General features: G+C 47.1%; 2 protein-coding genes across 14 annotated transcripts in view; one reads left to right on the forward strand and one right to left on the reverse strand.

Annotated features, from left to right (window-relative positions):
• The window catches only part of ARHGAP17 (Rho GTPase activating protein 17), an 85648-nt gene extending 82600 nt beyond the window's left edge, over window positions 1-3048 (forward strand). For all 10 annotated transcript variants that reach the window (XR_014306536.1, XR_014306537.1, XR_014306538.1 and 7 more), the window contains one exon: window positions 2149-3048. Coding sequence is in view for 3 of the 10 variants with exons in the window: in XM_082714803.1 (XP_082570929.1) it covers window positions 2149-2279 (131 nt within the window). In the remaining 7 variants the exon portion in view is untranslated. The remainder of the gene's footprint in view (window positions 1-2148) is intronic.
• A 1713-nt stretch (window positions 3049-4761) lies between these two features.
• Window positions 4762-21084, reverse strand: part of SLC5A11 (solute carrier family 5 member 11) — a 42108-nt gene continuing 25785 nt past the window's right edge. For all 4 annotated transcript variants that reach the window (XM_082713946.1, XM_082713947.1, XM_082713945.1 and 1 more), the window contains 8 exons: window positions 20373-20578; window positions 16648-16783; window positions 10388-10495; window positions 9878-10028; window positions 7572-7740; window positions 6977-7192; window positions 6163-6331; window positions 4762-5051 (listed from right to left, as the gene is read on the reverse strand). In XM_082713946.1, the coding sequence (XP_082570072.1) occupies window positions 4849-5051; window positions 6163-6331; window positions 6977-7192; window positions 7572-7740; window positions 9878-10028; window positions 10388-10495; window positions 16648-16783; window positions 20373-20578 (1358 nt within the window). In that variant the 3' untranslated portion in view covers window positions 4762-4848. The remainder of the gene's footprint in view (window positions 5052-6162; window positions 6332-6976; window positions 7193-7571; window positions 7741-9877; window positions 10029-10387; window positions 10496-16647; window positions 16784-20372; window positions 20579-21084) is intronic.

Genomic DNA, 21084 nt, shown 5'->3' on the forward strand with positions numbered 1-21084 from the left:
AAAATGGTTCATGTAAGGGGCAGGGGGGTAAGGCTGGGAAATAATGTATCTGCCAACCTCAGGCAAACCAGGGAAGCAGGCAGGAGGCCTTATGTTCCCACCACACATTCTTCCCCCCGCTGTAGAATTTTTGTGTATTCATCATAAAGAGAATTTCAGGAAAGTACAAATCCAGAAATTACATGCGATGGAAAGGAAGGAAGGAAAAAGATCTGTCCTCTGAAAAGGGTCTGTGGCTGTTTGGTGTTGGTTTGCATGGAAATCCACATATTAACAAGTAGAAATCTAATCAGCATGTATAGAACCTTTGCATCACGCGTCCCCCACCAGGCATGGCAGTTGCATAGTCTCTGATAAACTCTTTGGGCTAAAAAGAGACACTGACTGGTTGCACCATCTGTCTTGTTGGGTTGGGGATTGAATTTGCAATGGATTTCTTATACCAGTCTTGTCTTGGAGACATGACTACTCTGCCTGAGGCTGTAGGAAGGGAGGATTGGAAAGATGGTTGAGCTGGAGGGCTCTTTGTCATTCACCCGTCCAATTGGCCAGCCACAACATTTATTGAGATTCAGCTATTAAGCAGCTACAGTTCTAGGCGCTGGGGATGCCCTGAGCTAGACAGACACAGTCCCTGCTCTTCGTGACTTCCTTTCTGCTGAGGTCAAGTCTAAGACATTGGGATCCCTGCTCCGTGCACACAGCCCACCCTTCCCTTGACTGCACCACTGGACACCGCAACTCAGCACAGTTCAGTTGGTTTTACCATTATCGTAAGACTGGAATTGTCAAGTGCATTCAGCCCTTGAACCCTCTCACACCTTGGCACCTCCACCCATCTAGAAATTTCTCTTGAGTTGTGGTGCACATGAAACCGGAAGAGCTGGGGCCGCCAACCCAGGAGCCCTTGTGAGAAAAGGTAGTAGATAGATCTTGCAGCTCAGAACTGTAGGGTTGTGCATGAGCAGGAAACAGTCTCAAAGCAGTGAGCCCCCTCCCCCCACTGAATGCACATGCGTGTGCCCCCAGCCTGCATGGAGAAGGAACAAGTGAAAGAGAAATTATGAGTAATTCTTCAACATATTGGGGAGACTCCCAGCATGCTCTAGCCCAGCAACGTGAAACTACAGCAAATCTGAACCTCTCCCTTCTCTCCTGCACCTGTCCTAAAACTGGGCCTCTCACCAGGCCCTCACAGTTTGCTCAAACACACACCTACTGGAGAAACAAATTCTGTCTTGATCGGGGGGCCATCTCCCCCACTGAACCCCCCCGACTTCATTAAAGCTGGGTCTGGCTTGTTCACTGTTGTGCTGTCTCAGGTAGACACTCAGTAAGTACTTATTCATGAATGAATGCATCCGAGCTTCTCTGGCCTCACAAAGAGGCCATCCATGACAGGTGAAGATGTCTCTTGTGGGTTTTGAGGAGTGAGGGACTGACGGCTTGAGGTTTCCGGTTGCCCTCTCGCTAGAGGAATTCCCTCCAACATAAGACATGAAAAGAAACTTCTAAGTATTAGAAGGAGAAGAGAAAATTGGTATTTGTGAGAGGCTGGTGATCTACCTCAGTGATGGTCACCCAGGGGTTGACATCTGGCCCTGTCTGGAGACAACGTTTGTCACAGTGAGGGTGAGAGGGCTGGCTGCCACTGACATCTCATGCATGAAGGGCAGGACGGCCGCCAAACATCCCACAGGGCACAGGACAGCCCCTCAGCCCCGACTGACCCAGCCCAAAATGTCACTGGCGCTGAGGTTGGCATAGCATGAATTACAGGAGGACGGACTCCCGGGCCCGAGAGGAGGGGGGCTCTGTCCAGTGAGGTGCACACAGCCCTGATTTGTGAAGAGGTTTTAGCTAGCGTGTTGGTGCAAAGAATGAGGTTTCCTCTCATCGGGCAGAACGAGCGCCCTGTCTGAGGGCTCCTGGGAAGGGCCACCAGAACCAGGAGATAGGGCTGTGCGACTCAGCTGCTCTGGGGTCTGAGAGGCTTGACTCAACTTCCAGGGGCTGACGGTGCCTGTAGTGAGCCAAAGTGTGTGTGCATGGGCTGACTCAGACTGTCCAGCTTCTCTTCTAGAGCGCCGGCGAGCGGCCTCGTGAGCATTACCATACGCTGACAGCACGTCTCCTGTTTTTGTCCAGACACCAGTTCTAGAGTTTCAGAGCCGCTTCGCAGCACCTTTCCTGACATGCATTCAGACTCAGCCAGCAAAGACCTGCCGGGACGCATTCTGTTGGATATAGACAACGATACAGAAAGCACCGCCCTGTGAAGAAAGCCCCGCCCCCTGCCCCGCCCCCTTCCACTGTGGAGCCCGAACCGGGCAGGTGCATGGTTCTCTCCGCAGCCCAAACAGTGAAGAGCTTTCAGTGAAGGGAAGAAGGTCTGGCATGCAGGCCTTTGCCTTCCCACAGCCTCAGGAGAAGGTGGAGGCTGACACTTTAAGCTGAATGATCTGTGTCTTTGAAGAAGTTGGTTTTCTTTACACGGGAAAGAAATCATGCCAAAAATTTTTTTAAAAAAATTTTTAAAAAGAAAGAGAAAAAAAGAAAAAAGAAGTACCTAGAATGGAAGGAGTATTACTGCCGAGAAGCGCCTAGGAAGCTTTGTCACTGCCGTTGAGGCAGGTGGCACAAAAGGCAATTTGGAATGAAGAAGAAGTAGTGCGTGAACAATCTATTTAATAAAATACATTTGCATTATGCAAATCGCCTACTTCCTGCTACTTGGACTTTCATTCTTATATATTAGGAGGGAGGTTCTTCTCCTTCACCATTGCTGCAGAATCGTTTTGTATGAAGTATGGTCGTCCCTCCCCGACCCCCTCCAACCCGTGAGCATTGATGGTGACTGCTGGATCTGTCACCTCAGCGAGCTGGATGTGACTTGTGCCTTGTTGGATCGCCAGAATGTAGAAGGAAATGTACTGTTCTTTTTTTTTTTTTTTTTAAACAATGTAATTGCTACTTGATAAGGACCCGAACATTATTCTAGTTTCATGTTTAATTTGAATTAAATATATTCTGTGGTTTATATGAAAACTTTATAATTCTTGGAAGCAAAACTGTGGCTTGTGTGTGTGTGTGTGTGTGTGTGTATGCACGCGCACGCACACCTGTTGTCTCCTCACCAAACAGAATTTGGCTGAGACCTCAAAGATCCCTGGGCCCCCAAAGTGCTTCTTGCACTTAATAATGTCAGTGAAAATATATATACCTATAAACCCACTTCCCCCTGTATCTTAAATTTATTTTTGCTGAAGGCCGACTCTTCCTCTCTTCCTCCTAAGACGCCATCCCCCTGCCCCAGACTGTAGATCGGGCTCCCTATAAAGACCAAGGGTGTTGGTATCGGTTGCTCATTGGCCTTGAGCCCCCTCTCCAGGGAGGCCACTGCCCAGGCAACTCTGTGGCACCTTGGACCTGCTCCCTCTACAGCTCTGGTGCTCAGGAGGAGAGCAAGATGCCATGCTTGCCAAGGAGATGGTGTGGGTGCCCGGGGACCAGGAAGGTCCGTGCTGGACATTCTCCCCAGAGTGGCACACATGTTTTGTTATTGATGGCTCCAAAACACAACACAGACCTTCTCTATTTGAAGAGAAGTTTCAGTTTTCATTCTCCTTCATTTATTAAAATCTCCCAACCCCAACAGCTCCAATCTAAAGAAAAACAGTAATCATTTGATTTTTGTCTGCGTGTCAAAGGTAAATACCAAACCAAGGCTACTGCCCATCTTCTTGAATGGGCGAGGCCCAGAGTGGGGCATGGAGGTCAGCTTGTGTTCAGAGCCGTAACCGCATCATGATGGAAGCATCTCCAAGGTCCCACAGAGAGGTGATTACCCCTGCTGGGACAGTCACCACCTCACTGTCCCATTCTGGCACAAATACCATCAGAAAGGAGAGGTTTTATAATGTGAACTCTAAGTGGCCATCCCTGGTCATCAGGAGGGTGCTGATATCCAGGAAGCTGCTGCTGAGTGTCTGGTCCCCTAGAGCTTTCCTCACTGTGACACTTGCTTCTCGTTATGATATCTGGGAAGTAGACCAGAGGGGGTGCCCTAGAATCTTGTGCTTTAAGAAAATTGGAGAAAACTGTGTGTACTTCCCAAGTGCTGGCATTGACTATTTTTCCGCTTAATTCCCACAAGGCTGCTTCCCCTCAAACAAGTAGCCAGAGGGATGGGCATTTCCACAGCAAATCTCTACTGGCCGAGGGGCTGTGGGGCTTTGGACCTGAAGAGCGGCCAGCCCTGTTCCCTGCAGCCCCAGCCGTCCGCCTTTCTCCATTCTGGGCTCTGCTGGGGTCTTCCCAGGCTGTGTCTGCCATGTGCACGGCTAAGGTCAAGGGCAGGCTCACAGAGCCAGCCCTGATGCCATCTTTGGGGTAGCCCTGCGCCTTGGCCTGTGATTCCAGTCCTGGGATAAAGCCACTCCTTCGCCCAAAGTCAGCAGGAGTGGAAGGCGAGTGGTGGCCTGTGGGTCCCATTCCCTGTACTCGGAAGGTGAACCGGGCAAGTTCAAACGCTAGCGCGCTTGGCCTTGGCGAGGGGTCTGCTGCCAGGCTGGGAGCTCTAGTGGGTCTCTTCGCTTGTTTATCCCTCTGAATTCCCCCTTGGTGTTGCACAATAGACAAGAAGACTGAACAGAAGAGAAGAGATAGCTTTGACACTTTTCTCCCCCACCTTCTGACCCCATTCCCTTTTAAGAAAAGCTAAATGTCACGTTGAAAATGAACTCCTTTGAAGCCTCACAGTAAACAAACAAAGCTTTATTATTTATTCCCTTTCATTACAAAAACAGGGCTCGGACAACAGACTGGACCCCTGGGTTCACCCCCACATTAAGCAAAGTAGCCCCAGAGAAAAATGGCGCAGCTTACACAGACGATGAGGTTGATGTCCAGAAGGGTTTTTACAAGGGGATTTTCTTCCAAGGAAGCTATGACCGGTTCCACGGTGCTTGGGGGCTCCTGGCCCAGGCTCTCCATTCCACAGAGCCACAAGATGGCTCGCATCACTTTGGACTGCTTTGGGGTCGTGTCACCTAAAAGAACCCAAATGAAGGTCAGAAGGGAACAGAGGGGCCGACCAGCTGTGTTCTGTGCCCAGTGAGAAATATTTCCCATACCTTTTCTGGGAAGTATTCATGAGGACCTTAATCTTCATGAGTACCTTTCATCATTTTCAGATGAAAAGACGGAGCCTCATTTGACTAAGATGGGTGAAGCCGCACAGCTGGTAAGCGGTAGCAGAGGTGGGTTTAGAAGCCACATCTGTCTGATTCCCTCCTCTCTATCACACCGTCTGCCAGGAGGCCCAAGGCAGGGAAGGGCACTCTTGTGGAAAACTATTTCCCCATTTAGAGCTGGGGCCGCAAGCTCCATGGCCTTTAGGGCTAGTCACGTGGTCAGGACAAAACACTTTGCTTATTAAACTTGTCAAAATATGAACCAGAAAAGATTCTCTCATTTTTCTTGTAACACATGGCCTTCTGGATCTATCCTTGGACTTCCATCATTAGGTTGACATGGATTCGTAGCCGCAGAATGTTTGTCTGTACATGTATATTGACAGATGTAAAAGGCCACATGTGATGGTAAATGACAGCCCACGGCTGCAGGGTCATGGCGCAATAGGGATGGGTGGGGACCTTGGCTCACTGAAGGGTACAGCCCAGTCTGAGGGGCCGGCTTTCCAAGCGCTGGACAACGTTAGTCATGCAGACATGGGGGCCCAGAGTTGTTACACCTTCCCATGTTTCAAAAGGAGATGGAAATCTGGCATTTTATGTGAAATCTCCCAAGTTTTCAATTTCGGCTCACCTTTTATTGAAATGGTAGGTGGACTACACCACAGTATGTCTACAGGCTGCCAGTTTGAAACCAGCAATTTAGAGAAAGCCAATAGCATTCCAGCCTGCCTGGCAGGATCTCATGGGGACTAAGGGAGCTGTGTTGTATCAAGGCACTCAACACCCACTTGCTGTTACTATTCTCCACTGAGCTTCTGTTGAAAGTTAGAACAGACATGGGGAGTCAGGGGATGCTAACATTCCAAGTACACCCCTCTTCTGGCTTGTGATTTGGTAGAAGTATCTCTCCTTAAACACCTCATGCTTCTTGGGTTTCCACTGTAACCGAGGAGAGGCAACTCACAGCTGTGGGGTTTGGATATGTTTTCTTGAACAATCTCCAACTGGATGTTTGTGATGCTGGCCTCTGGGGTCCCATTCTGAGAGACAGTAAGGGGCTGGGGAGTTGCTGGTGGCACCTGTTCCTTCTGGACCATGGGGTCATGACGAGTAAACCAGGTCAGGCGGCTTATCTAAGGAGCAAAGATGGATCAGATTAGGGTTCCCTGCTCCACCCCATGCTGGGCCTCCCGTGTGAGAATGTCCACCATGTCACTGTACCTCCAAGCTCCAGCTCCCTGCGCTCCGCACAGTCAGTGGACATTTCCCCCCACAAAATGGACATTTCCCTGGCTTGCTTTCTTCAGCAGCGCTAATTCTGTTGGGATCTCACCCTCCTTCATTCTGGCCTCCCAGAGCTTAACCCTAGCCTGGGGCTTTTGAAGGACCCCCCCCCCCATGCCTTCATTGTGCATTTCTCTAGCCATGGAGACTGAACTGGTTCATGGGTAAACATGTGTCGAGCTAACTGCATCAATGGGAATCAGGAACCCTGCCGGAAATGCTGGGACAAATGTGTTTCTGCTTTTGCTTAATGAGTATAAGAAAAGATAAAATCCCTGGAAACTGCCAGTCCCAGATGGCACCTGAAAATTGAGGCAGAAATGAAGGATGGATTTGGTCCTCCATCCCAACTCAAGCTGTCCCTTAAAGCCCAATCCTGGATATTCCAGCTTCTTGAACAATCAAACCCTCTTCATTGAGGCCAGTTTGGGTCAGTTTTCTGTCTCTTGCAGCCAAGGGTCTCCGTGGTTATACAGTATCAAACCCAAACGTACCATCTCCTTGGAGGGCGACTCTGTGAACCAGCTCACACTGGACACGGTGATCAGAGTCACTGCAGACAGAACCATGGAGAAATAGAGGTAGTGGACATCCTTCACCACAGCGGGGCGGTCATCTGGCTGGTCACACCGAGGTTGCGGATAAATGAAGTCCAGGACCAGCCGAATCAAGCCTAGGAGAAGGCCCAAGATCAGACCTGAGAAGGCCCCCTGCAAATCAGAGCAAGGCCATCTTAGAGACATCCAGGGTTACAGGGCAGCCAACCTGGGCCTCTGCAGACCTCAAAAAGCCATTTCCAAGAGTTTGCCTTTCTAGGGATGGTTGATGTAGGGGTCAGTAATTTAAAAAGGATTGGAGCTCCTTATCTGTTTATCTTTCACACATAACTAATTATTGATGTGTAATATACTCATTCCTTATAAATTTAGCTTCCCTGTTTCATGACACAGTGCATCCAAACAGAACCCCCGTGGTTGCTCTTCAAAGGCCAGCTGGCCCCCTTCCCACACCTCCATCCCCAGAACTCATCCTCTGGAACACCACCCATGTCATTAAGACATCCTCATGGGCGGTCTTATCCAGAGCTACCTTTTCATTGGTCCGTTTCCAGAAACATCCCATGATGAAGACCACGGCCACAGGCGGCTGCAGGTAGGAGCTAATGGACTGGATGTAAATGAAGAGCTGGCCTCCCTGGCTGGCTTGGACTACGGGGATCCAGAGGATGGAGACCAGCACCAGCAGCAACACAAACACCCTAGTGCCAGGTGGAGAGAGCCCCTCATTAGCATATTGCTCCCGGAAATACTTCCTGCTCTCTCTCAATCTTTACTGTTTTATTGAGGTAGAATTTACATACCACGAGATTCACCTATTCTAAGAGTAGAATCCCATAACTCCAAGCAACAATTTATCCTTTATCTATTCCTGTTTCTATGGGTTTGCCTTTTCTGGACATTTCATAGAAACAGGATTCAACAACATGTGGTCTTTGGCAGCCAGTTTCCTCCACGTGGCGTGCTTTTGGGGTTCATCCACACATCATATGTAATCACGGTATGTCATTCATTCTTTTTTTTTTTTAATTAAGATTTTTTATTTATTTATTTGAGAGAGAGAGAGAGACAGTGAGAGAGAGCATGAGCGAGGAGTAGGTCAGAGGGAGAAGCAGACTCCCCATGGAGCTGGGAGCCCGATGCGGGACTTGATCCCAGGACTCCAGGATCATGACCTGAGTCGAAGGCAGTCGTCCAACCAACTGAGCCACCCAGGTGTCCATGTCATTCATTCTTATTGTTGAAAAACACTCCATTGAATGGATCTATCTTGACACGCCACTGTTTATCCTGCAGTGGTCAGTGGATACTTGTGTTGTTTCTACTTTTCTCCTCTTATAAACAAAAGCTACTGTGAATATTTGTGTTTGAGTTTTTATGTATTTCTGGGAATGCAATCTTTATGTAGACATATGTTTTCATTTCTGGGAGTGCAACTGCTCAGTCATATGATAAGCTGTATGTTTAATTTTTTTAAAAGGTGCCAAACTGTTTTGAATGGTTGAACCATTTTACATTCCCGCTGGCAGAGTTAGGAAGGTTCCAACTTCTCTATCTCCTTGTCTGTCTTTCTGATTATTGCCATTCTAGTGGGCATGTCATGGTATCTCCTTATAGTTTTCTAGGATTACAATTTCATTTTGTAGATCATTTTAGATCACAAGTCTTTGTCAGCTATGTGGCTTGCAAATAGTTTTTTTTTTAATATTTTATTTATTTATTTGACAGAGAGAGATCACAAATAGACAGAGAGGCAGGCAGAGAGAGAGAGGAGGAAGCAGGCTCCCTGCTGAGCAAAGAGCCCGATGCAGGACTCGATCCCAGGACCCTGAGATCATAACCTGAGCCGAAGGCAGTGGCTTAACCCACTGAGCCACCCAGGCGCCCCAAATAGTTTCTCTTTATCTGTGGCTTGTCTTCTCATTTCCTTAATGCTGTCCTTTTTTAATATAAATTTATTTGACAGAAAAAGATCACAAATAGGCAGAGAGGCAGGCAGAGAGAGAGGAGGAAGCAGGCTCCCCACCAAGCTGAGAGCCCTACGCGGGGCTCGATCCCAGGACCCGGGGATCATGACCTGAGCTGAAGGCAGAGGCCTTAATCCACCCACTGAGCCACCAGGCACCCCAATGGTGTCTTTTGAAGTGAAAAAGTTTTAGCTTTTGAAGTCTAATGGATTTGTTTCTTTTCCTTTATAAGTTATGTTCATGCTGTCAGACCTAAGAACTCTTTCCCTAACTCAAAGCTGAGACAGTCCTTGGGGGCCCCAAGATGCTTATTAGCATGTATTTTACATAAGATTCGCATACCATCCATTTTGGTCCCTTTTGTTCCCCCCATTAGATTTCAGGACCTTACAGAAGCCTTGGTAGGAAAACCTTCCCCACACCACTACCCTGCCCAGTCCCCAGAACCTCTTCCTCCCATTTACCTGGCTAACTAACTCCTATTCATCTCTCAGGCCCCACCCACTCCAGGCTGGGGACTCCTTTGAATCTCTACATCTCCTGGCTTCTCCTCATGGCACTCACTGGGGTTGTAGTTTCCGTTTAATTAACCTCTCTCTTTAATTATCTTTAGCTTTCTGAAAGCAGAAAACTGAATCTTTGCTTTGGGTCTAGCCACCCGGCACATAGTAGGTGCTCAGCGAACATCTCTTGAACAAGTAGCTTATTCGTACATAGAGTCCTAATGAACCTCACCTTTGCCCTCAGAGGAGGCTGAGCCTCCAGCATGAGTGGCTGGTCAGTGTTTGCCTCGGAGTTGCCTCAGCTTTCTCCTTCCTGGGTTTCTAAACTGTTCACTCTCCTTCCCCAGTCCCACTCAGTGCAACCTTACCTGCCTACAATCATGAGCTCTTTCTCTGATGCCCGAGGCCGGATGTGCTTCCAGAGGTCCATGGTGAAGATGGTGCTGGCACTATTAAAGATGGAGGTGAGGGAGGACATGAGCGCCGCCACCATCACAGCCATCATGAGCCCACGGAGCCCTGGGGGCAAAAGGGAGGTCTATGGGCCTCAGGCTTTTCCTGCTAACTGCCCCTGCCTCCACTCAGGACCCCGTTACCCCAGGCCCATGGTGCCAACCGATCTCCCAGTAGGTGCCACTGGGAGGAGGCAGAACTTGGGGTGGGAGCGAGCTGTAAGGAGGGACCGGGGGCTGGAGGGGGACCATAATCAGGACCTGGGTTTTATCGGAGGCCTCTGGCTCAGGGGCTCAGTCCCTCAGCCCAGAGCGCATTTCTTTCTGCTGCCTTCCCACCCGGTCCTTCCCTCAGATCAGGGCCCAGTCAAGGTCTTCCTTTCTGGGCACTCCAGGGGACTCCATCCAGGGGCGAGTGGCCATTACCTGTGGGCAGGAGTTCCAGCACAAGTTTGGGATATGCGATGTCAGAGCAGCCGGAGGGGTTGCTACAGACCTTCAGGCAGGTCTCTGGATCTGCACAAGCCACTTGATCTGTGGAAGAAACAAGGTGCAGAGTGAGCAGACAGACCCTCTGAGCCCAGGCCAAGCCACAACATGGCTTGACGCAGGCCCACGCCAGGAGACAGGATGACTATCTATATGCGTACAGCTCGGTGAAATAAAAAAAGATCCCAGACTTCACAAACCATTACCTTCTTACTTAGCCTTGCCCTATCTGTAAAATGGGACAACAACGTATGCCTACTTGGTACGATTATCCTGGGGGTTGGCTGAGATGACATATGTAATGTGCTTGGCCCAGAAGCCGCTACGTAGGAAGCACTGAATACATTTCAGCTGTTATGACTGTCACCCTAATAAAGCTGAGACACCTCGTGGCCATTCTCTACAATGTCCCTCATCAGGAAGCATCCCCTGATCCCCACAAAGGGACACATGCCATTCACATCTTGCCTACAGTACCTCCAGTGCACTGGAGAATGCCATTGCCCCCACATGGGATGATTATTTTCCAAATCCCTCTCTCCCCTAGCTCCTCCAGAGCTGTGCTCCTTTTAGGCTCCTTTTAGGCTCCTAACAACCCAGCTGTGCCAGTTGGATGTCCCTGTCTTCCTCTTCCTGTGTTTCTGTATCGGGTCTTTGCTCTCCTGAACAGCATTCTGCTGTTCTGGAGAAAATCCACTCAGCCTTCCTGGCACCCGGAGTTCTTCATCTCCTCCTCGTGTAACGACGAAAACATCCCAAGCATACAGGCCTAGGCCTCCTGCTTGGAGTCCCGAGTGTGTGACAGAGCAGATGCTCAACAGATTTCTGAGGGACAGAGGCTAGCTATCACTGCGCTCCTGAATGAGGGAAGAGATTACTTTCACTGTTGCACAGACGAAGAACCAAGATCAGGGACCTGAGTATAAATATCCAGCAAGGTCATGTCAGAGGCAAAGTCGAAACCCAGGTCTCCTGACTTCCAATCCAATTTTTCAGAGAACACCAAGAGAGTAGCTGCTTTTCTGTAATGAGTCTGACAGGCACCCCACCCAAGGCTTCATCCTGGCCACTGGGACCTTCAGAACGCTGTATGGTCTCCAAGGTTTGGCACCTGTGTCTGAACAATACCTTTCTCGTCACCTTCTGATTTCTTCAGCTCCTGATATCTGAGCTAACCAGCGCTCCTCACCAACAACCCAATGCCTACCCAATACCACTCACCCCAGCTGGGTCAATGATTATCTCTCAAGTCTCCTCCACCAGGTGGACTGAGAAATAACTCCCATAAATCCCACCGGGGCCCCATCTGCTCAATCCAAAGTCTTCAGTCCTTGCTCCTCATTTTGAAGGGTGATGGGCTGTCTGTCCACCCATCTTGAACTTCAGCTCACAAGTGAATGTGAACCGCTCCACTGCTCATGCTTAACTTCCTGCCCGGTTCCAGTGCAATATCAATGTCACAATAACCATTTAACTGAGACCTCAAATGTAGATGTTTGACGGTATCTCCACGAGCTTGTATACTTAGTCTCTATATTTTTACCTGCTAATTTAATAAATGTAAACACTTAAAGGACACCACAATTTTAAAATGCAATGTTGTTCTATCTTCATTTTCTTTTTAATGTAATGGAAGACCTAAGCAATGGATACAGCCCTGGGCGCCTTCATCCACTTGGGAAGTCCACCGGCAAACCGGTCATCATAAAATTTCTCCAGGCATTGTTATGTCTTCCCAAAGGCTGGCACCCCTCACCTCACTAATATCCACCAATGGGTTCTGTGGCCACAATTAATAATATAGTTGCTACAGAACAGAGGTAGATGCCCCCAAAGCTCTGGTTCAAACCTCAGACAAAATTAAGACTATAGACCAAAACTGGTATTTGAAGAGAAGTCCTGAGTAGAAACAATCTTGAGAAAAATGCTTTTGACAGGTCAAAGTTCCTGGCTTTTTATGGCTCTTCCAAGAAGCCTTAAAAGAAGATAAGGGAAAAGTTTCATCCCCGTGCTTAGAATGTTGTAAGAAGCCTCCCAGTCAGGCAAAGGTCTTATTCACATTCAGATTATATGGGCTTTACCTTTTTTTGTCCAAAGGCTCCTCTTTTTTTCTTTTCTTTTTTTTTTTTTTAAAGATATATTTACTTTAGAGACAGAGGTCAATCCCAGGACCCTGAGACCATGACCTGAAACCAAGAGTCAGTTGCCTGACCAGTTGAGCCACCAGGCACCCCCAAAAGCTCCCCTCTTCAAGATACACTGAGAAGAAGCAAGACTCTCCCTGGGATATTTAATTAACTACATAGTTTAACCTTTGGTTGTTAAGCTTAGGTTGGTTAACCTTCCAGACATGCACCCTCCAACCATGAAATGTGACAGACACAGTTTACAAAGCATGTTTGTGGCAGTTGTTCTTGTCTGTTCAGCTTAAAGAATATATTCATTCAGGGTGCCTGGGTGGCTCAGTCCATTAAGCATCCTATTCTTGATGTCAGCTCAGGTCTTGATCTCAAGGTTGTGAGTTCAAGCCCCACACTGCACTCCATGCTGGGCATGGAGCTTACTTAAAAAAAATAAAAAGAATATATTCATCCTAAGGATAATTAGTTGGCTCAGTTAAGCTACAACTGAAACCAACAGCCTTATCGGTCATTAACCCACCATTGGGTAACAACCACCCATCTGTCTTGGGTTAATTAATCAACCATTTCATATATGGTGTGGGTTCTCATATCAGTCCCTCTGATAGTTGGCATAAAGGATTCTTCTGGCAAGGTCCCATCCAAACAACACAATGTCTTCTATTTCCAAATGGTAACATTCACTGAGGGTCCACCATGACAAATAAAGACTATCCATATGTATCTCATTGTATTCTTCACAACTCCAGGGGGAAGAGATGGTATTACACCTATTTTAAGGACAAGTAAATTGAGGCCCAGAGAGGTGAAAACGCTTCCCCAAATCAAATAGCGAGTAAATATCATGATGAGGTCTCATACCCTGAGTGTATTCCAGAGCTCAGATGGGGACGATTGGGTTTGTAAATGGGTACACTTCTAGACTTGCATTTTATTGTTTGAGGGTGGTTTTGCTTCTCTCTTAATTTCCACTATGGTTTCTTTCAAAGTGTGTGCCATTTCTCAGATGGATAAGTGGAAGAAGGTGTTCTTCAGGCTCATTACATCTCAGGATTAGAGCATCCTTTTGGGTGGCTTCTGGACCCAACTGAAGATTCAGGGGGTAGCTGGAAGAGCAGACACAGGGGGAGACATGGAGATAGGAAGGTAGAATGCGTTGGCCTGGAGGCTGGCACTTCAGGCAAGGGCTTCTCAGTCTTCTGGGGAGCTTGTCAAAAACAGACCGCTGGGCCCAAACCTCAGGAGATTCTGATTCAGTAGGTCTCGGACAGGGCCTGAAAGTTTGCATTTCTAACAAGTTCTAAGGTGACATCGCTGCTGCAGGACTGGGGAACTACAAGAAGGACTTGTCCAGGTCTTCAAACATACCATGCCGACCTCACCTTCTCCAACCTACTTCACTCTCAAATTCCTTTCACTTATTGTTAGTACTATATGCTAGAGTGTTTTGATTTATATCTTATGTCGCTTCTTCATGAGTACCAGACTCATCTGTTACATTCAAAAGTCCTTAGAGACATAGACCATGGCATTGTTTCACTTAATCATGATTGCTGATTGACGGGCTATTAAGAATGATGATCAAAGGGACACCTAGGTGGCTCAGTAGTTTAAACATCTGCCTTCAGCTTTGGTCATGATCCTGGGGTCCTGGGATCGAGCCCCATGTCGGGCTCCCTGCTCAGTGGGGAATCTGCTTCTCCTTCTCCCTCTGCACCTCCCTTTGCTGGTGCGCTCTTTCTATCTAATAAATAAATTAATTAAATCTTAAAAACAAAGTATAATTGTCAAGGTGTTGTGATTGATCTTCCAGACACTGACCCAAAGCTTAAGGTGTAATTTGCTAAGGCAGACAATAGCATGATTAAGAGCTGGGCTTTGGAGGCAGATGCAGCTGGGTTCCAATCCCAGCCCACCGAGTACTAGCCAGGTTAATAATCGGCAAGTCACTTAACCTAGGAGGGGTCTAGATTGCTCCTCTTTATCCCCAACATCCTACCCATCATTAATCTTGTTGTTTCCACTCTGAAATGTACTTTGAAACTACCCAGGGCGCCTGGGGGACTCAGTCGGCTAAGTGTCTGACTCCTTATTTCAGCTCGGGTCATGAACTCAAGGTCATGAGATCTAGCCCCACACCAGGCTCTCTGCTGGGCATGGAGCCTGCTTAAGACTCGTTCTCTTTCCCTCTGCCCCTTCCCACCAAAAGAAAAAAAGAAATCCCCATATGGATCAACTGTTGGCTCACAACCAATGGATGTCACATTTACTTATTTCTTCTCTTTGTGTGTCTCCTCTCCACTAGAATGTGAGACCCACAACAGCAGGATACTGTTGGTATTAAGGATCCCCAGGTCTCCCAGATTAAGGCCTCGTAGTTCACTGGCTCTGTTTCTTCGATGGATGCATGGAAGAATAAATGAGTGGATGAAGTTCAGTTTCCTCATCTGTAAATGAAAAGAGCCCTAACACGACCTACCTTATAAGGTTGTTTTGAGGAATAAATGAAATAATACATAAAATAAGAATAAACACTTCTTATAGTGCTTACCTCATGCCGAGAACTGCTTTAAGCCTTATGAAGGATTATTCCCATTTTATGAGGGAGGGAACAGAGGCAAGTGGCTTTCCAAGGTCACACGGCTAGGAAGTGACAGCCAGAATTCTGGCTGCAACATTCAAACCAGAGTCCATTTTCAGAAATACCACACTGTAAGACTCTTGTCATGATGAAGGTATGTTGTTTAAAGCCAGTTCTTTGTTCATATATCAAGCCTCACCCAAAGCTGTGTATTTTCCATTAAGTCACCACAAATCCCAAATCCCAGTTCTCACTCTGACCTGGCTTTTCTCAAGTCTTGGGCACCTTTCCTGGAACCAGGACCAGTGACTCTGGGTTCTTCATGCCCTCTGGGCTGGAGAAGGGGGAAGCACAGAGTCTAGCACGAGCAGAGCAACCCCTGTTTTCCTCCCCCAATTCTTTTCTCCTAGGCTTATTGTCCTAAATTATTTTGACAAAACTTCTGGGCCATCCTGTCCTTTCTTTACCTCAGCATGACATCGTGTAGGATAAAGTGCAGGGGAGAGACCACTTCAGCTGGGGTCATGATCCCAGGGTCCAGGGATCGAGCCCCGCATTGGGCTCCCTGCTCAGCGGGAGGCCTGCTTCTCCCTCTCCCTGCTGCTCTGCCTACTTGTGTTCTCTCTCTCTCTGTCAAGTAAGTAAATAAAATCTAAAAAGAAATAAATAACAGCCTTGGTGGATAGGGGAGGAAAGCTCACTGATTCAGAAAAAGAGGAGCTTTCTTCCCTATAGATCCCCAGTTCCTGACATCACAGTGACTCCCAATAATACCCTTCCCCCAGTCCTGTTTACCCACACAGAGCAAATCTCATCACTTTACCGCACTAAAAATTTTAAGGTAAATATTCTAGAGGCTTTGACATCCCTGGTTTTTGTTAAGTACCCCCAAAGGGGTTCCAGTGGGCCAAAATAACCAAACAACTGAGCTGAAATGAAGTACCAAAAAGCGTAAGAGGAACTTTCATATTAGTCTTCAGGAAACTGACATCTGGAACTACAAGATCTTAGCCTGTAGTTTGTGGCTACAAAAATACATTTCAGGGGGCGCCTGGGTGGCTCAGTGGGTTAAAGCCTCTGCCTTCGGCTCAGGTCATGATCCCAGGGTCCTGAGATGGAGTCCCACATCGGGCTCTCTGCTCAGCAGGGAGCCTGCCTCCTCCTCTCTCTGACTGCCTCTCTGTCTACTTGTAATCTCTGTCTGTCAAATAAATAAATAAAATCTTTAAAAAAAAATACATTTCAGGCAAGGCCCCAGATGGGTCTCCCCTCTACTGGCCTGGGACATCTACTAGACATTCCTGTTGAACCCCTTTGGGAAACAGTGTAGAGTCAGATATCTGGATGGTGATACCTCAGCCAAATCACAATGCGGGACTCCAGTCCCAATCTCTGATGGCAGTCATATGTTTAGAATACTTCACAGAGTCTGTGACTCAAAGACAGATAATCTCTTCTCCCCACTGTCTTCTCACCTGGGAAGAGGACACGACTGACCATTCCAGGGAATACCATCATGAAAAGAGGCAGCACCTTCAGGTAGGCAGCCATCAGAGAGCCTCCTTTGGCATGGGATAGGTTCTTGGCAGCCAGAGACCGCTGAACAATCACCTGGAAAACAGTGGGGTGGTTGGAGGATGAAGTGGCTAAGTGTGCAAAGCTTGTTGGTAGGCATCATGGACTTAGAATCTTGGTTTTTCTAGCTTCTTTTCGAGGAAACTTTCCTATTCCCAATCCGTGTGCTCCAGTTGAGGAAGCTAAGAACCCTGTTCCATCCCCTCCCTACGTCTTTATCCTGGAGTTGGACTTGGCCGATTTGATTTCTACATAGAGTTTCTCTGCTTCTCTGGCTACCATGACCAGTTGAGGAAAAGTATGAATCCAAGGTGGGTCAATTACAACTTTCCATGGAACTTCTTCCTTGAAGAGGCAAAGGAAATAAGCACCTTAACACCAACAGTCTCCATTAGAATTGCCAACTATGAGAGGGGCTTAGAACACTGGCTGCACCTCCACCACCCTACTGGGAAAAATCCCTTAAAATTGAAGTTATCTTGGGATGCCTGGATGGCTCAGTCATTTGAGCATCTGCCTTCAGCTCAGTTCATGATCAAGCCCCACATCAAGGCTCCCTGCTCAGTGGGGAGTCTGCTTCTCCCTCTCTGCCCCTCCCCCCACTCATGCTCTCTCTTTCTCTCTCTCAAATTAGATTTTTAAAATATGTATCAAATAAAAAAAACATTATCTACTCAAAAGGAATAACTTGTTTCAGAGTGTTTTCTAAGTAGATCCCCCCAAATCCTCCTCCAGTCTTCAGATTGAATCTACATGAGCCCAGAACTTTCTCTATTTTCTTAGGCTTTGAGTGTTGAAGCATCTGGGTAAGGTACAGAGGCCCCGTGACAAGCTTTGACAAGCTTTGACAAGCAGGACAAATCTGGGACTCTTCCCATTTTATTTTTTTTTTTGACAGTGGACACTAGTTTTCCTAGAGTCCTGCTCCTTCTTTGAAACCCACACCCTGTCCACACAGCTACATTATCATCTTGGGCACAGCTGCCTGATCCAGGGGTAGGCACCTGACTTATACTAGACCCTTCAATAGGATTTTTGGATTGGGCCTTGGGAAGATGCCAGCATCTTTCCTGTTAGTCTGCAGTGAAACAATGAAGTTACAGGTGTAAAGACGGCTGATGGAGAGGGAAACCAGAGTATGTTCCAGCAGTTTCTGAAGGCTCATTCAACTTCCTGCTGTTTGTATTCCCTGAGCTAATACATCCTCCACCCTTCCCCTGAGATTGTTTGTTTGTTTGATTGATTGATTTTTTTTGTCTATCACTTGCAACCAAGTGTACCCTGACAGGCACAATTACTTTTGTTTGGATGCCATAAGTGAAAGACTCACTAAAATGTAAGATTGGCTTATGTGAGGAAAGGTGGGAAGCATGGAACTGAGAAGTTAGGCATCCTTGTTTAGAGGTTGGTTTAATGGGGCACCTGAGAGTGGCACAGTTGGTTGAGCCTCTAACTCTTGGTTTTGGCTCAGGTCGTGATCTCAGGGTTGTGAGATTGAGCCCTGTATTGGGCTCCCTGCTCAGTGTGGAGTCTGCTGGAGTTTCTCTCTCCCTCTCTCTCTGCCCCTCCCCACCCCATGCTTGTTCTCTCTCTCCCTCTCAAATACACAAGTAAATATTTTTTAAAAATTTATAGAAGTTGGTTTAACTGTTACATGTTATTTCTCAGAACTCCATTTACCTACTGAGCCTTTCTAGAACACTTTGGAATGTGGTCGTAGAATGTGAAGATATTAGGGTCTACAGAAGACGTCTGGTTGCTTTAGTAAGGTGCTCAAAGAGGCATGCAGGCTTCAATCCTAGCCCACCCCTCTGGAGCAGAGAGGAAAGCATTTACAGCTTTGGAAAATAAAGCCCTTTCTACTGGAGATCCAAAACTGTGACCAAAAAGAATTCTGGCTTTTAGTTCCCATGATGTGGAGAATACAAGCATTAATTTAAGAGGCAGTTTGAGGAAGTTTGAAGATATCTGCGCCCCTTGAAAACCCAGGTGCCTGGGGAGGAAGGAGTCCCCCTGTAGGACAACTCCCTGGCCCAAGTAATGGAACCACAGTTCAAGAGGGATGGCATGAAAAAGAATTAATTCATGTAGAATGGTTAGACCAGGGACTGGCCACATTACACCAGCAGTAAATGTTTAAGTGTTACCACGATTGTCCGTTGTTAACTTATCTTTTCAGCCTCTCACATTTCAACGGATGATATATTTGCTGGATTTGAAACCTGACCAAGTATAAACAGGTATGCAACAAAATGATACCTATCGGGGCGCATGGGTGTCTCAGTGGGTTAAGCCTCTGCCTTCGGCTCAGGTCATGATTCCAGGATCCTGGGATGGAGCCCCGCAGCGGGCTCTCTGCTCGGCGGGGAGCCTGCTTCCCCTTCTCTCTCTGCCTGCCTCTCTGCCTACTTGTGATCTCGGTCTGTCAAATAAATAAATATAACCTTAAAAAAAATTGACACCTATCTCCCTGCCCACGAGTATCCACTCTTTGTTTTACCTGCATCCACCTGGAGCAGCTTCACGCAGCTATAAGAAATGCAAATATTGCTTCTAGCCTTCCCCCCTTTAACACAAAAGGGCTTATTATACATGTTGGCTATTGCCTCCATTGCAAATGTTCCCCAACTATCACAGCGAGCCCTTTTCTTTTTTGAGGCCTGTTTTTCCAAGGGTCACTCCTCAGTCCCATCTCCCCTTGCCACCCTATTTTATTTATTTTTCAAAATGCTTTATATATTTTATTTATGTAATCTCTTTACCCAAGGTGGGGCTTGAACTCACAATCCCAAGATCAAGAGTTGCATGCTCCACTGAATGAGCCAGCCCAGGACGCTGCCACCCTATTTTAAGCTGCATTCCCACCTTCTCAACCCCTCTTTCCCTACCCTGCTTTTAAGAAAATGACATTTATTACCTTTCATTATTCCATATAATTTTCTTACTGTCTGTCTACCCTCCACTAGAAGAAGGTGAGCTCCGAGGGAGACAAGAGCCCTGTCTGGTTTGTTTACTCGTGATTTCCAAGTGTCCGGTACAAAGAGGATACCTAGTGAGTATTTGTTGAGTAAATGATATTGGATATCAATTTTAATCTCCATTTAAAATGTATCATCTCTTGCTTACTGGATCTTTCCAGACATTAGCAAGATGTATTAAGAATTCCCCTTTGCAGGGGCGCCTGGGTGGCTTAGTCAGTTAAGCATCAAACTCTTGCTTTTCAGCTCAGGTCATGATCTCAGGATGTTGAGATCAAGCCTCACGTCAGGCTCTGCACTGAGCACAGAGTCTGCTTGTGAATGTCTCCCTCTGCATCACACCCCCTGCGTGCTCTCTCTCTCTCTCTCTCCCTTTCTAAATAAATAAGTAAATCTTTAAAAACAAACAAAAACCAGTTCCCCTTTGCAAATATTAGTAGCCCTGGATTTGCCACTACATGAACAAGTTCAAGAAGTAAAATAATGTAGAATAGTAGAAAGGAAGGAGTAGTTGAGCTTGGGGGGGGGGGTTGGGGAGAGGGCAGGGGAATACAAACAAGAGAAGAGATGGAGGAAACCAGCCCAGCCTCTAGCCCCACAAAGAAAGAAGCATCTTGGAGGGTGCTCCCTCATCAGATGCCCTGTACCTGATCCGTGCACCAGTACCAGAGAGACGGGATGGACATTCCAAGTAGGATCCCTGGCCACGGGAGATCAGATGTCAGAGGGTCTCGGAAAATATGGAAGGCATCTTCTCGAGGCAGTCCACAGCTGTTATTTTCACTCCGGTTGCTAGCCACGGCTAAGAAGTACTTCTCCTTCAGGCCTTCCATCCCGCCCACTGCAGCAAAACCTAAAATGCAGAGGAAGCCCGAATTTGCCAGAAACTCAGAGCAAGCCACAGCAAGGGTAAGGGGATGGCTGGATGGGTGACATCCTACTTAGAGCAGAGCGGACAAGGAAAGTTAGTCACCTTCTTTTGATGCCTCTGGTAGTGACTATGTATTGCTTCTAAGAATATTAATAACCAATGCATAATACAAAATATACAGGATTATAAAGGAAGCCATACATATTAAGGCAGTCATCAAAACACTAAAACTGTGGCTTAGTAGTTATTTGCTCCTTTAAACAGTAAGACCTAGCAGTAGGTCTAGTAACTAGTTACTTATTTTTAAGTAATCTCTGTGCCCAACATGGGGCTCAAACTCACAAGGTTGAGATCAAGTATCACACACTACACCATCCGAGCCAGCCAGGCTCCCTTGTAATAACAATTTTTTAAAAAAGATTTTTGCTTATTTATTTGACACACACATACAGAGATAGTGAAAGAGAACACAAGCAGAGAGAGTGGCA

This window comes from Mustela nivalis (assembly GCF_964662115.1).
Source record: "Mustela nivalis genome assembly, chromosome: 19".
NCBI lineage: Eukaryota > Metazoa > Chordata > Mammalia > Carnivora > Mustelidae > Mustela > Mustela nivalis.